Here is a 16,413-nt window from a genome sequence, read left to right as displayed (position 1 = left end):
TTTTTTTCTCTGAATATTACCCCCCTCTATTTAAAGACAAAAAAAAAAACATTGCGAAATGTCAACCTAATCTGTTTGTACGATGGCGTATTAGGGCCACATATACTCACAAATTTGTCAGTTTTTTTCCCCCTCTCCATATTAGCCCCCTCTAAAAAATTAATTAATTTATATGCGTATTAGGGTCATGTAAAAATGTTTTTTATTTTCCCAGAGAGTGGGGTAATACTAAATATATAGAGTAAAAAGCCTTGCAAATTAGCGAGTTTTTTTTCACTGAATATTATACGTGACCCTAATATGCCGTCATATGTGTGAAATGCCATGATATTGAGATGATATACTCCGAATGGAAGATGTAAACAATCAAGTTGTAATAGATGATAAAATATCAAATATCAAAATAGCAAAAGTGGCAATGCAAGATGGCCACCGTCCAGCTTCATCTGCGAGGGTCCTAGGCAGCGCCAGTCTATTCACATCCAAATTGGTGGCGTGCGACAACCTCCGCAACGTTCACTTGGTAGCAAGCTTATATTGACTGAACTAAAAAACTCAAATTCAACAAACAATTTCGTTAACGATTTATTTTGATATGAACCGGAATAAGGACGTGTGAAAATGTGTCACACAAAAGTGACGTCATCCAGCAGCAGCCAATTGAAAAGCACCTTCAGATGACATCGCTCCCATGCTGTTTTTTTAAATATTGCGCACGTCATACACATTTAAAAAAAAACAACAAAAGAACAAAAACTGATACTGCATACTGAAATTCTGAAACTAGCTAAAACTAAGCATTAATTAAATAAATACAACTAATAAAAATTAACAGAACCACCCTGAAAACTAAATAAATCTAACTATATTTTATTTTTTAATTCGTTTTTTTAAATATAATACACTATAAAACTAAAACTAAGCATTTATGACATAACTAAAACTAATAAAAACTAACAGAACCACCCTGAAAACTAATTAAATCTAACTACATTTATTTTATTTTTTTAATATTGTGCACAAGTAATACACTATATAAAAAAAACTAAGCATTTATTAAGTAACTAAAACTAATAAAAACTAACCTAAAGATGAATTAAAAGTAAATAAATTGAAAAATAATAATAATTCAAAACGAAATCTAAACTATCTCAAGTGAAAATTCCAAAAATATAATATAAAAAAAAAGGAAATCCATTTTTTTTTTTTTTTTCGCAGACGGCCTGACGCGTTTGTTTTGTCACCTTGCGCTCGAGGTGTGCGCGCCGCAGCGATACTTTCTGCTGCAGCTTGTGCCGCTCGCGCTCGTGTTGCGCGTCCGTCTGCATCTTGATTTTGCTCTGGTAGGCGTTGAGCAGCTCCAGCTCCTGCTGCAGCTGCTGCCCCAGCGCCTGGCACTCCGCCTCCTGGGACTCGTCCAACCGCAGCTGAACAACAACAACAAATAAATAAACAAAACGGTACTGTCAGTTGCACGCAACAAAAGTTCGCACAAACAAATCATGACATACATACGTATGTGTATATATATTAGATTTTATTTTATTTTATATTTTATTTTTTTATTTTTTTAATGGAGGAAGGTAAATTGTAAAGCTCGTAAAATGAAATGTAACATGAGCAAAGTCCGACTTGCTTGCAAATACATAATGAAAATAAAATTACAGAGGTAACGTTTGATGAGAAAATGTTTTGAAATTGTCATTATTATCAAAAGCTGATTTTCTATAAAAAAAACAAACGGAAAAAAAAAAGTTTCAGATTTGGAATCATCTGGAAACGTTTTTTTTGCTGGAGAAACTTTTTCATCTGAGCGGGGGGAAAAAAAAACATTTTTACGAGGAAATTCTATTTTATTCTTTGATTATTTGATTATTTATTACTGAATGAATGTTATAAAAACCATCAATTCTTAAGAAAATTGATTTTTAAAAAACATTTTTAAAACAATTTTTTTTGTGTATCTTAGTTTTTTTCTTGAAATTTACCGTTCAATTGACTGTCAAAATATTTTCTTACATTTATGAAAGACCCGATATTGCACTTTAAGACAATTCACAATCTTTTTCATTTACATTTACCATTATTGAATTAAATGATGAAAATATTTTCCATCTCATCCTCGCCGACGTCTACGTTTGCGTTACTGCCTCCCGCAAAATTTGGTTTGGAATTTAAATATTATAATGATAAAAATGATATCATATATAAATTTATAATAAATAATAATAATTTTATTATTATTATTATTATTATTATTATTATTATTATTATTATTATTATTATTATATTAATAAATTAATATAATACATTAATAAATAAATAAATAAATAATACATTATTAAATTAATAAATTGATATAAAAATAGTTATATAATAAGTTTAATATTATAATAAATGTAATTGAATTATTTAAAAAGATATAATATATAAATTAATAATAATACATTACATTAATAAATTAATATAAAGATAATTATATAATACATTTAATATAATAAATTCTTAAATTAATAATAAATAAAAAGACATTATTAAATACATAAATTAATATAATAATGTAATATAATAAATTATTACATTAGTAAATTAATAATAAATAATACATTATTAAATTAATACATGAATATAACAATAATTATATAATACATTTAATATAATAAATTAATAATAAATAATACATTATTAAATGAATAAATTAATATAAAAATAGTTATTTAATAAATTTAATATGTGTGAAGCTTTTATCATGTCCTTTAAGAATAATTGATGTGCCATAATTAATCAATATCAGATCAAATCGGAAAAGAAAAAATCAAAATTGAATCGAAATGACCTCTTGTGAATGGAAATGGAATCAATTGAGGAAATTCGAATGGATACCCAGCCCCATAAAATGTTTTTTTTTTCTTCCAAATTCTTGGCCAGCATGATCGGTCGATCGATCGATCGACCGCCGTGCGTGCGTGCGTGCGTGCGTGCGCACGCGACCGACTCACCGCCTGCGAGGCCATCATGTGGTTGATGCTGTGCTCGTAGCGCTCGGCCAGCACGGCCAGCTTGCGCGTGTGCTCGTCCTTGAGCGCCTTGAGCACGACCTTGTGCTCGCCCTTGGGCGTCACCTCCATCTGGTGGTGGCGCAGCGCCTTGTACTGCTTGCTCTGCACCTTGCACGTGTCCTGGAACTGCTTCTTGATGGCCAGCTCCAGCGACTGCAAACGGGCAAAAGGGAAACAATCGAGTTGATGACAATGATGACGATTATTCTTCCATTCAGGACGAGGAAAAAGTCACTTAGTTATATGACTAAATCATTTCATTTTGAAGGACGCAAACATACGAAGACGGCTGCAACAATGAATCGGTCATCAAATGAAAATCGATAATCCGCGAATCAATTAGATCGCTTTTTGAATTCAAAATTGTCCACATGTGAAAAAAGAATTTGAGCTGCTCAAAACGGCAAATGTGAGAAATCCGACTAAAATGATAATATTCACTTCCTGGTTTTGTCCATAAGATCGGTTGGAAAAAAAGTCGTAAAATTTTGTTTTTCCAAAGTAAAAAGCAGACATTGAATTTGGATTCACTGCAAAGATAATCGGTCCATTTCATGGAGGACGAGCGAAGTTGGAGAATATTTTCTGTCGAGGAGCCTTAATTCCAAGCGGCTTTTTTTGAAAAAGCATACCAAAACGATTATTCATTTATCAAAAATGATTATCAACTCATTTCTTGATTAGTCAATTGATAGTTGCACCTCCACATTTTTTCTTGATGTAAAAATGACTCACAAAAATTGTTTTCAAAATATAACTTTTTCCCTTGTGATACTTAATTTATTTCCCAAAAAAATCTTTTATTTATTTTTTATTTTTATTTATTTATTATTATTTTTTAGGGATGTTTGATACTATTTTTTTTTGTTTGTTCCAGAAACCGATACTCGTGTGGGTACTCAGCTCTTGAGTTATCACCAATATGGAAGATTAAAACTTCCAAAATTCTAAATAAATAAATGACTAAATAAATAAATGACTAAAAGTGAAAATAAAAACGGATATAAAAAATATATGATTCAACAATTATATCCCAAAAAAATATATAAATGGAACTAAAAAGAGAAAAAAAAATATATATATACATAAATAAAAACATTTGTATTTATTTTTTATATTATATATTATATTATATATTTTTTTTTATCTGTTTTTATTTTCACTTTTCAGTCATTTGTTTATTTATTTAGTTCGTGATTTATTTTGAATTTTGAAGTTTTCATCCTCCATACAATATCAGTACTCACCTATCCCAAATTTTCTTCCATAGCTATCCCAAAACGATTGTTTGAAATGAAATAATTTTGTCTCAACAAAAAAAAAAAAATAAATATTGGAAAAACATTTTGGATTTTTACAACTTGAAAATGTGAAAATTTTGTCTGATTTTCCTCACTACTGTAAAACGCTTTAACTGAACGCAAGGCTGCAAATTTTCTTGTTCAACCTTTTGTTGTCACAGCTTTTCAATTTCGGCTGCAACCGACAATAATTGTCATCATGGATTCATCTGTCAATTATTCTGTCAATTAAAAGTGATACTTGACTCATTCAACAGTGAATTTGATTACTTCATTATTTTTCATGTACAATTAATGCCTTTTAAAGAGTCATTTTTCTACTTGCTGTTGACTGATGATGAAATCACCTGTGCTGAGGAAGTAGGTAGTCAATCATGGCTCACCTGTTTTCTGGGTTTGATGAGTAAACTTAGCCATGATTGGCCGTCACCTACTTCCTCAGCACGGGTGATGTCATCAGCTGTCGACAGCAAGTGGAAAAATGACTTTTTAAAGACTTCATTGAGCCATTTTCAGCAATAAAAAGTTCAAATATTACTTTTCATGTGCAACTAATAGGTTTATTAAAAAGTAATTTTTCTACTTGCTGTCGACTGATGATGACATCACCTGTGCTGAGGAAGTAGGTAACGACCAATCATGGTGTTTGGTCAGCAAACTGAGCCATGATTGGTCGTTAGCACAGGTGATGTCATCATCAGTCGACAGCAAGTAGAAAAATTGCTTTTTAAATGTATTAATTGCACATGAAAAATAATGAAGTTATCACATTCATTCTGAACAAAATTAGAACTTTTTACTGCTGAAAATGTCTTAATGAGTCAAGTATCTCTTTAATGGATTCATCTGATGAAAAAAAAAGTTGTAATTTCTGTGCCGTTATTGAAAAACAAGACATCATTTCAAACTGACATGAATTCATTCCGTCAATGTCGGTCAGAAAAATCGGCAAAAATGCTAATCGTTAGAGGCAAAAAGTTTTCTTTGAATTCAGAATAAATTTGGGTGACTATTTGCACGTTTTTTTTTTGTTTTGTTTTTTAAAATGGATGAATCGATGATTATTTTTTGTTCATCGGAGAGATGGCGTGTTTTGTTGTTGTTTTCTTCTCACCTTGATGTTTTTGGGCTGCTGTCGGAGCTGCATGACGTGCTTGCGTCGGAGCTCGCGCTGGCGCCGTCCGTTGTACTCCATCTGGTTGTCGAGCTCGGTCTGGTGCTGCAGCCGGATCAGGTCCTGGCGCAGCTTCTGCAGGCTGCGCAGCTGCCGGCTCTCCAGCTCCTGCGTCGACTCGTCCTGGCGGATCAGCGTGGCGTGCTCCGCCTCCTTCTGGCTCTTCTTCTTGTTCAGCTCCTGAAGAAACGAGCGCAACGACGACAAAGTTTGCCGTCGGGAAGCTGACGCGACCCGACCAATCTTAACGCACCTCTCGCATGTGCTCGTGCTCCAGGCGGTGTCGGGCGAGTAGGGCGTTGCGCTTGAAGGCGCGGGCGTGGCGCTCCAGGCGCAGGCGCTGGCGGGCCAAAAGGTCCGCCTCCTCCTCGGCCTGCGAGTGCTGCATGTTCTCCTTGTGCTTGGACAGCCGCTCCTGCTTCTCCTTCTTCGGCGTGCTGGCGTCTTCGCTCATCTCCTGACCCACGTCAAAGACAACTTTATCAGCGATGACGGCGAGGACAGTGCCAACGGCACAACATTGGGGGGGGGGCGGAGACATGTTTATATCATCGGCAACGATTGCAACGACGTCGGTTAATTACATCGACGACACGCCAATGACGACGTCAACGACACATTGGCAACAGCACATCCTCAATGACGTGAACGTCAGTGACGTCACAACATCAAAAACCTGTCATCAATGACAACAACTATCAATGAAATCAAAGACACATCAATGATGACGACGGCGACAATGACAACATCCTCAATGTCAAGGAGGACCAACATCAGTGACACCACATTAATAGCATCAAAGACATCACCAATCAATTACGATAACAATGCTGGCAAACGGCAACATCAAAGACATCAATGACAACAACAATGTCAATGACACTGTCAACAAAACATCCTCAATGACAATATATCAACATCAAAAACCTGTCATCAATGACATCAAACACGTCAATAATGACAACAATGTCAATGACACATTGTCAACAACGTCAACTGCAATATCAATGACATCACATCAATAGCGTCAAAAACCTGTCATCAATGACAATTATCAATGACATCAAAGACGACAATGTCAACAACATCCCCAATGTCAAGGGGGACAACATCAGTGACACACCATTAACAATAGGATCAAAGACATCAATCATTTATGATAATGTCGGCAACACATTGTCGGTCAACGATTGCCACGATGACATCGTCAGTGACAACGACAACAATGTCAATGACACTGTCAAAAAAACATCCTCAATGACAATGAGGACAACATCAATGATGTCACAACATCAAAAACCTGTCAATGATGACAACATCAAAGACATCAGTCAATGACACTGTCACCACATCCTCAATGATAACAATGGCAACATTAATGACACCACATTAGCAATAGCATCAAAGACACCTCACTAATCAATTACAATGACAACAATGTCGGCAGCACATTGTCTATGTCAACGATTGCCACAACGACGTCATAGACATATTGTCATTGACATTGACGCTGTCAACAAACATCCTCAATGACAATGAGGACATCAATGATAACGACAATGTCAATGACGCATTGTCAACAACACATCCTAATTGTAACATCAATGACATCACATCAATAGCATCAAAAACCTGTCATCAATGACGACAACTGCACATCAATCGCATCAAAAACCTGTCATCAATGATGACAACTATGACAACAGTGCCAATGTCACATTACAATGAGGTCAAATGACACATTGTCAACAACAATGAGGCCATCATTGACGTCACATCAACAACATCAAAAACCTGTCATCAATGATGACAATATCAACGACAACATAAAAGATACATCATCAATGACGACATTGTCAACAACACATCCTCAATAACAATGAGGACAACATCAATGACGTCACATCAACATCAAAAACCTGTCATCAATGACAACTATCAACGACAACATCAAATACACGTCATCGATGACAATGTCAGTAACACATTGTCAACAACGCATCCTCAATGACAACAATGGCAACCTCAATGGCACCACATTAACAATAACATCAGATACATCACCAATGACGTCAACAACACAGTGCAACATCAACACTGACAGCATCAAAGACACGTCATAAATGTCAACTACAATGATGACAACATTGACAACAATTGCAACAAAATCAATAACATCAAAGACGCATCATAAATAAGAACGTCAAAACATTGTCAACATTGACAATGTCAACAACGATGACATCAGCATCAATAACACCACATTAACAACGGCATCAAAGACACGCCATCAATGGCGACAACAACGTCAATGCCCACATTGACAATGAAACTAACATTAACATGACACATCCTTGTCAACAAAAACATCAACCACAACAAACAATGTTAACATCTCACTAGAGGACGTTTGCAACAACTTGTACAAGTTTTGAAAACGGAGACAATTTAGTCTAGACATTTTTCCTCCAATGAAGCTTTTGAGATCAAAGACACTTGAGATTCATCAGCCAAATGTCGTGAACATCAAAGACATACAATGACCTCTTAGCACGCGACTGGCTCACCTCCTTAATTTTCTCCTTGCAGAGCTTGTATTGCTTCTTCTGCGTGTCCAGGAATGTGCTGAGCTCCTTTTTCTGCTGTGCCACCATCTGCTGCTGGAACTTCTTCTCCTCGGCCAGCGACAACTTAGCCTGCGTGCGGTTAACATGTTAGCGCATCGTTTGCTAATGCACGTTAGCACATCCTTCGGCTGCGTGTCTTAGCATGTTAGCACAGCATATTAGCACGTCCTTCGCCCGCGTGCGTTAGCATGTTATAGCACATTGTTTGTTAATGTGTTAGCCTTCACTGTTGCACTAGCATGTTAGCATGTCCTCGTGTGCCAACTGCATGTTGCGCATCACGTGACTGCGCAAGACTTCAATCAAGCTTATTCTTGTACACTTTAGTGTTTTTCCTGAGTATACCTCTCTGTCATTTTATTTTTTTATTTGTAAACTTGCAAACATGATATCAGTTTTTCCCAAGTATACCGCCTTGTCTGCATGCGCATGCTGCAATATACCTCCTTGTTGGTGTGTTCATTTTTCCTCTTTGTATGCATACACGATATTTGTTTTTCCTACGTATACCTCCCTTGTCTCTAAGTGGCAGGTTTTTTTTTTCCAAACTACTCCTTCTCGCCCTTGCTTTTCCTAAGTATACCTTTTTGTGTGGGTATGCACAGCATTTGTTTTTCCCTAATATACCTCCTTGTCTCCATTCACATTGAGTTTCCTGAGTATAAATCCTTGTTGGCGTGCATGGTGTTTATTTTCCTACCTTTGCCAAGCCTTTGCTTTTCCAACTATCCCTCTCAGTTTGGATGTGCAGCATGTGTTCTTCCCGACTCCGCCTCCTTGCCTTGTCTGCATGCGCATCATCCATTTTCCAAAATATACCTCCTTGTTGGTGTGTTTATTTTTCCTCTTTGTATGCATACACGGCATTTGTTTTTCCTGCGTATACCTCCCTTCTCTGGAAGTGGCAGTTTTTTTTCCTAACTACTCCTTCTTGCCTGCGTCACTGCCCTTGCTTTTCCTAAGTATACCTCTTTGTCCGGGTATGCGCAGCAATTCTTTTTCCCTAATATACCTCCTTGTCTCCATGCACATTGAGTTTCCTGAGTATACCTCCTTGTTGGCGTGCATGGTGTTTATTCTTCCTACCTCTTTGTCCAGCCTTTGCTTTTCCCAACTATCCCTCCTGGTTTGTATGTGCAGCGTGTTTTTTTCCTGACTTCGCCTCCTGGCTGTGTCTGCATGCGCATCATCCATTTTCCTAAATATACCTCCTTGTTGGTGTATGTATTTTTCCTCTTTGTATGCGTACACGACATTTGTTTTTCAAACGTATACCTCAATTGTCGGTAAGTGGCAGTTTTTTTTCCTAACTATTCCTTCTTGTCTGTGTCCACTTCCCTTGCTTTTCCTAACTATACCCCTTTATCCGGGTATGCACAGCCTTTGTTTTTCCCAAATGGACCTCCTTGTCTCCATGCGCATTGATTTTCCTGAGTATACCACCTTGTTGGTGTGCATGGTGTTTATTTTTCCGAACTCTTTATTTTTTTATTAGTGTTTATTATTAATATATATATTTTATATAAAATGTTATATTTTATCTTATAATATACTGTATATTATATATATATATATATATATATATATATATATATATATATATATATATATATATATATAGTTCCCGCCATTTGTTTTGTTTTGTTTTTTGGGTCGGTGACGGCATTGGGTCGGTACCTCCTTGTCGGCATGCGCGGCGTGCCTCTTGGCCAACTTCTCCAGGTGCACGTAGGCGGCGTTGGCCTGCGTCTCGGCCTCCTTGTGCAGCCGCAGGCGGTGCTCGTCCATCTCGGCCTTGAGTTTGTTCTCCAGGGCGATCAGCTGCTTCTGGTGCTGCCGCCGCATGCGCTTGTAGCCCGACATCTGCTCGCGCAGCTCGCTCTCCTGCTCGTGATCGTGGATCTGCTTGGTCACCTGACGCAAACATAACAAACGCACCTTTCAATCACATGCATGTCCAGTTTTCTCCTTTTCTTATTATTATTATGACCTCGTGCATGAAGTGGGAGGCCACCAAAAGCCAAAAAAGTTTTTTTTTATCTAATAAAAACATTGACAAACAAATTCAATGTCATTATTTTTAAAAATGATGATGTTGTTAAAATAATCATTATGAAATATTTAATTAAACTAAAATATTTGTTACATATTAAAGAGTAGTATAACACATTTCATCACAATACCTCATTTTATAACTTCATGGCCATATTTCATAATTGTCTGTTATTTATCAAAAGGATAGTTATTTCAAAATGGTATTTTTAGTTATTGAATTTTGACACTTTTGGGCTTCCATAGATTGGAGGCTTCCTTGCTAAGTTAATAACAAAACAAAAAAACAAAAAACAAAAAAAACAAAATTATCCATCCATCTTTTTTTTGGAGGGGGGGAAATGTATTGCATTCACTTGAGGGGGAAAAAAAAGAAAGCTGTTTATTATTTCAGTATTTTTCAGGTGGCTTTGTTTTGAGTATTTTTTTTCTGCTTTATTAATTTTTTTTCTGTTTTTGTGAGTCATTTTCCCCTGTTTTGTAAATCATTTTCTGTTTAAAAAAAAAACAAAAAAAACAAACGTGCTTTTAATGGGAAAAAATAAAAAATAAAAAATAAACTAAATGATGAATGAAAAAGCATTCATAATAAAGTAAAAAATACCAAAATGAAAAAACATATAAATATATATATATATATATATATATATATATATATATATATATATATATATATATATATATATATATATATATATATATATACACACATATATATATGCAGTGCTGTATAATTTTAAAAAAAACATACTTTACATGGAAAAAAATGAATGTAAATAAAAAAAACATATGATGAATGAAAAAACATTTATAACAAAGTAAAAATCATACCAAAATGAAGAAACATAATCAATGAAAAAAATATATACTGTGCTGTATAATAAGTAAATAAATAAAACCATTTTAATGGAAAAATGATTAAATTAAAAAAAATGCAAATTGTAAATGAAAAAGCATTCATTATAAACTAAAAATCATACCAAAATGAAAAAAACAACACAATACAAAAATATATATACTGTGCTGTATAAGTAAAATAAAAAATACTTTTGACTAAATTAAAAAACAATTATGAATGAAAAAAACATTCATTATAAACTAAAAACCATACCAAATGAAAAAAAAACAATAAAAAAATATATACTGTGCTGTATATTAAGTGAATAAAAAAAATGAATGTAAATAAAAAAGAACATATGATGAATGAAAATGAAGAAACAAACAAAAAAAACAAAAAAATAAAAGAGAGAACACTAAAAAAAACAAAAAAATAAAAGAGAGAACACACACACACACACACACACACACAAAAAGCAGTTTATTCTGAGTATTTTTCAGGTAGCTTTGTTTTAGGTATTTTTTTTATTTTATTTTCTGCTTTATTTGTTTTCTGGTTTTGTGAGTAATTTTTTCCGTTTTTTTTTAAATGTTCTGTTTAAAAAAAAACAAAAAAAAAACATACTTTTAATGGAAAAAATTACTAAATGGAAAAAACATTATGAATGAAAAAGCATTTATAATAAATTAAAAATCATACCAAATGAAAAAAAAAAAAAATATATATATATATATATATATATATATATATATATATATATATATATATATATATATATATATATATATATATATATATATACTGAAATATAAATACTGTGCTGTGCAAGTAAATTAAAAAAAAAAATTAATGGTAAAAATGACTAAAAAAAAAAAAAAATCAAATTGTAAATGAAAAAGCATTCATTATAAACTAAAAATCATACCAAAATGAAAAAAAAACATAATAAAAAAAATATATATACTGTGCTGTATAAGTAAATTAAAAAATATACTATTAATGGGAAAAATTACTAAATTAAAAAAAAATGTATGAAAAAACATTCATTAGAAACTAAAAATCATACCAAAATGAAAAAAAAAAATATATATATATATATCCTGTGCTGTATATTAAGTAAATTAAAAAAAATACATTTAATGGAAAAAATGTATGTAAATAAAAAAACATAATGAATGAAAATGAAAAAACAAACAAAAAAAACAAAAAATAAAAGAGAGAACACTGTATTTCAAACATTTACAGTCATTACATTTGCATTTACATTTTTTTCATCTTCCAAGACAAACTTGAGACCAGTGTGGATATTTCAAACATTTACCCTCTTACAGTCAAGACCACACCAACCTGCACCAACACGTTATCGAGAATATCGAGACACAGACAAGATTGAGACTTGTGGAGGTCAAGACTGGGACAAGACAAAAAAAAAAAAAGAACAAAAGTTCTAGTTTTTTTTTTTTTCCCATTATTATTGCAACAAAAGCAAATTCAGCTTTTTTTTTCTTTTTTTTTTTTATTAGTTCAAATTTCTTTAAGTACTGTCCTGGTCCTGATCAAAAACCCCAAAACCGAGTAAAAATGCTTTCCACCAGACCAAGACCCTTAAAAAAGTGATCTTGAGACCTTGGAGAACTCCTTCCCTCTCTTTCTTGAAATCCTTCCAACTATTTATCACTATTTTTCACAAAAAACCTCCCGGATGAGTAGCAACATTTGTTGATGTTGTAACTCCGCCTCCAGCAAGCCAAAATGCAACCATTGCACCCGAAAGGAAAGTTAAAGCGGGTCCCACCTGAAGTCCCAAATCGGCGTCCAGCCACTCCTCGCTGCGCATCTTCCGGTAAGTCCCGCCCGAACGCCTGCGACCCAACATGGCGGCAGCGTGCGGCAACCTGGCCCTGGCGGCGTCCTCTGGCTCCACGCGCCGCGCCAGCCAGCACTGAGCCCCCCCCCCGAGAACATGACCCCCACCCCTCCCCCAGATGATGCCGGCCCCTGGTTGTCGCCCAGGGCACGCAAAAAGCAGGCCGAGGAGAGTACAGAGCGGCCCTTTTTTAGCCGCACCGGCGCCAAGCGGCGGGCAGGCAGCAGGTGGGGCCGCATCAATACCTCATTGACGGGCCCTTGGCGAGGGGCCGGGCCCCCCACGTCAGTTAGAGAGAAATAGCAACCAGCCGCGTTAACCCTGTGACGGCCATTTGGCACCATGTGCCCGCCCAAACTTTTTTTTTTATACTTTCGCAACCATGTCAAAGCACAACTCAATCTTTTCTCTTTTGCATCCGCAGTTGCAGGTTGGCTCGGGACAAATCCAGTCCAAAAGTCTTGTTTTTACACCCCCCCAAAAAATAAAAATAAAATAAAACCGCGCTCAAAATTTGCCAATTGTTCTGCAAAGGGAGCTTCTTGGCTTTGACCTCCAGTAACCTCTGGAGCCCCTCCCTTGCCCCTCACAGCAGGGCGCCATTTTCCATGGAGGGCACTTCTTTGTTGCACAATAAGGCTCACAAAATCAATGATGATGATGATGATGATGATGATGATGATGATGCCTGCGTGCATGTCCTGCAGTCGTCTCTTTTGTCTACCTGCCCGACGGCGCAGGAGAAAGATGATGTCATCCCACACCAACCGGCACGACTATATCTCGTTTCTATGACAACAGACGAGCGAGAGGAGACGTGAAAGGAAAACGGGTGAAGGCGTCGCGCAGCCCATCTAGGCAGCAAAACTTGACGCTGATGACGTCTTGAGAAAACCAAAAAAAAAAAAAAAGGTGAAACTGGCAGCCGTCTGGAAATGTACAAAATGAGACGATACAAAAAACAAAACAAATCCAGCCCGACAGCTAAAACGTGACAAAATGTGCAACTAAAGCTAACATGCAAATGACTTGAAAAGTCCACCAAACCAAACATGTCATGCAACCCGTCGAGGAGGAAATCTCCACCTGCTGCTGACACAAAATGTTACACCTTTTGACATCGCAAGCCCCACGTGGAGGAAGTCCACAAAAAAGCAAAACAGAGAGAATATGCTAACTTTGGGACACTCACTGTGCGATTCACGCAACCCGTTTAGGCAGCAGATGGCACCGAATGCAGCCACATGTCATTTCAAGCTAAATGGAGACCAGGGTTATTATAGTTTTGCAATTTTTCATTTTAGGTATATTTTAGTTCGTTTTGAGTTTTGTTTTGTTTTTAATTTAGTTGGTTTTAATTCATTTTCAGGGTGGTTCTCTTAATTTATATCAGTTTTAGTTTCAGTATTAGTTTTAGCTTTTAAAAAAGGTGTGCAATATTTAAAAAACTAATTTAACCAAATTAAATAAATTTAATTAGTTTTAATAAGTTTTCAGAGTGGTTTCAAGTTATTTTTAGTTTAGTTTTAGTTTCAGTATTAGTTTTTTAAAAGTGTTGTGCGCAATATTTAAAAAACTAATTTAAATAAATTAATTTAATTAGTTTTAAGTTTTCAGGGTGGTTTCAAATTTTTTAATTATTAGTTTTAGTTATTTAATAAATGCTTAGTTTTAGTTTAGTTTTAGTTAATTTCAGTATTGTTTTAGTTTTTTTTTTTAAAAAGTGTGTTGTGCGCAATATTTAAAAATTAACTTCAATAAATTAATTTAATTAGTTTTAAGTTTTCAGGGTGGTTTCAAGTTATTTTTATTATTAGTTTTAGTTATTTAAAAAATGTTTCATTTTAATTTAGTTTTAGTTAGTTTCATTATTAGTTTTAGTTTTTTTTTTTTTTTTTTTTTTTTTTTTAATGTGTATGACGTGCGCAATATAAAAAAAAAACAGCATGGGAGCGACGTCATGTTTTGGTGCTTTTCTATTGGCTGCTGCGAGATGATGTCACTTCTCTGTGACACACAAACGTCCTTATTCTGGCTGTTCATATCACCCCAAAAGCTCATGCATTCAATTAATTACCACGAAGGACATTTTTTGCTATAGTTATAGTTAGCTTTAGTTAGTTTTGTAAACATCAAATGTAGCTTCAGTTGGTTTTCGTCTTTTTAAAAATCATTTTCGTTTTTATTTTACTTCGTTAACGAAATTGTTTTTTGAATTTTAGTTTTTTCGTTAGTTTAGTTTAGTTTTTTCAGAGTAGATAGCTAGTGTGTTGACACGTCCACTCGGTTGCCGTGTACTCGGGGTGTCAGGCGATTTAACATTTTTCATCGGAATTAGTCGCATGATTCTAATTATATATAATTAATAATTAAGTCACGATTAACCACAAATTTTATATCAGTTCTAAATATACAATGAAATGTACAATAAAATATATTTTTCAAAGTTTTCATACTTTTGTTGACATAAAAGTGTGTGTGGGGGGGAGGGGGGGGGGGTGACACGAATAGAAATATGGCTGCATCTTTTAGTAATTGATACGGCAATTTCATAAAAATTCATGAAATTGAGTTAAAATGAAAAAATGAAACGAGTGTGATATTTATTGATTTGTGTTGAGGTAATTTTTATGCCACTAGATGGCATAATTGCAATTGCAATACGAGCTATCTCGTCTTATTTGGGGAATCTGGTACGCACTGGTCTCTTTTTCCTGGAGGAAATGATGTGAAGTGAAGAACCTTTGTTGATTTTTCGGAGAAACAAACTCACCAAGGACGCAGACTTGATGGTGGCGAAGCGGGCCTGGTTCTTGTAGTTTTGGGCCTGGCTGCTCTTGGGGTACACGTCGTCCTCGTCCCATTTGTACTGCTGCTCCTGACGCACAACAACAACAAAAAAGAAACACACACGGTTTGCATTTCACGCCACTTGCTTTCTTGGACACAAATGCGAGTCTGGAAAGCGACAACATGCAACGCAGCCCGTTTAGGCAGAAAAGTCACTGCAAAATCTCAAATCTTAAGTAAGATAGAATTGCTTAAATTAGCTTATTTTTCTTTGACATGTTTTTTGTTTGTTTGTTTGTTTGTTTGTTTGTTTTTTACTTAAAATAAAATGAAATTGTCAGACAAGATCATTGTGCTTATTTTAAGATACTTGAATATCTTAATATCGTAGCAGCTCATTGGTTGATTGCCTCCCCTCAAACTTGGAGGTTGTGGGTTCAATTCCCTGACTGGGTCATACCAAAAACAATAAAAATGGGACCTGTTACCTCACTGCTTGACACTCTAGATAAGTTATCTAAGTGTAAAAAAAAATACTTATGTATTTGAAGTAAATACTTGTATTTATTACAGCTTGAAAAAAGTCAATAATACTTGTTTTTAGTAAAAAAATAAAAAATAAAATACAATTTTCAAGATCGCTGTACTGGTTGATATGGGCATAGTATTCTTATTTTTCAAAATCTTATATAGAAGCCAGCTGGG

At 34.9% G+C, this 16,413-nt stretch overlaps 1 protein-coding gene across 6 annotated transcripts in view; it reads right to left on the bottom strand.

The window, feature by feature from the left end:
* The window catches only part of taok3a (TAO kinase 3a), a 68,025-nt gene that overhangs the window by 4,148 nt on the left and 47,464 nt on the right, over positions 1 to 16,413 (bottom strand). For 4 of the 6 annotated variants that reach the window (XM_077520610.1, XM_077520611.1, XM_077520607.1 and 1 more), the window contains exons 14-20: positions 15,692 to 15,796; positions 9,839 to 10,075; positions 8,102 to 8,230; positions 5,788 to 5,991; positions 5,475 to 5,714; positions 3,000 to 3,212; positions 1,245 to 1,427 (exon numbers count right to left, since the gene is read on the bottom strand). In XM_077520610.1, the coding sequence (XP_077376736.1) occupies positions 1,245 to 1,427; positions 3,000 to 3,212; positions 5,475 to 5,714; positions 5,788 to 5,991; positions 8,102 to 8,230; positions 9,839 to 10,075; positions 15,692 to 15,796 (1,311 nt within the window). Of the gene's footprint in view, positions 1 to 1,244; positions 1,428 to 2,999; positions 3,213 to 4,743; positions 4,821 to 5,474; positions 5,715 to 5,787; positions 5,992 to 8,101; positions 8,231 to 9,838; positions 10,076 to 12,846; positions 12,988 to 15,691; positions 15,797 to 16,413 lie in introns of those variants that run through there. The other 2 variants (XM_077520613.1, XM_077520612.1) reach the window with 2 other exon arrangements.

This window comes from Festucalex cinctus, chromosome 5, assembly GCF_051991245.1.
Source record: "Festucalex cinctus isolate MCC-2025b chromosome 5, RoL_Fcin_1.0, whole genome shotgun sequence".
In the NCBI taxonomy this organism is placed as follows: domain Eukaryota; kingdom Metazoa; phylum Chordata; class Actinopteri; order Syngnathiformes; family Syngnathidae; genus Festucalex; species Festucalex cinctus.
The sequence above is the reverse complement of the archived record's forward strand: the minus strand, read 5'-3'. Positions and strand labels throughout refer to the sequence as shown.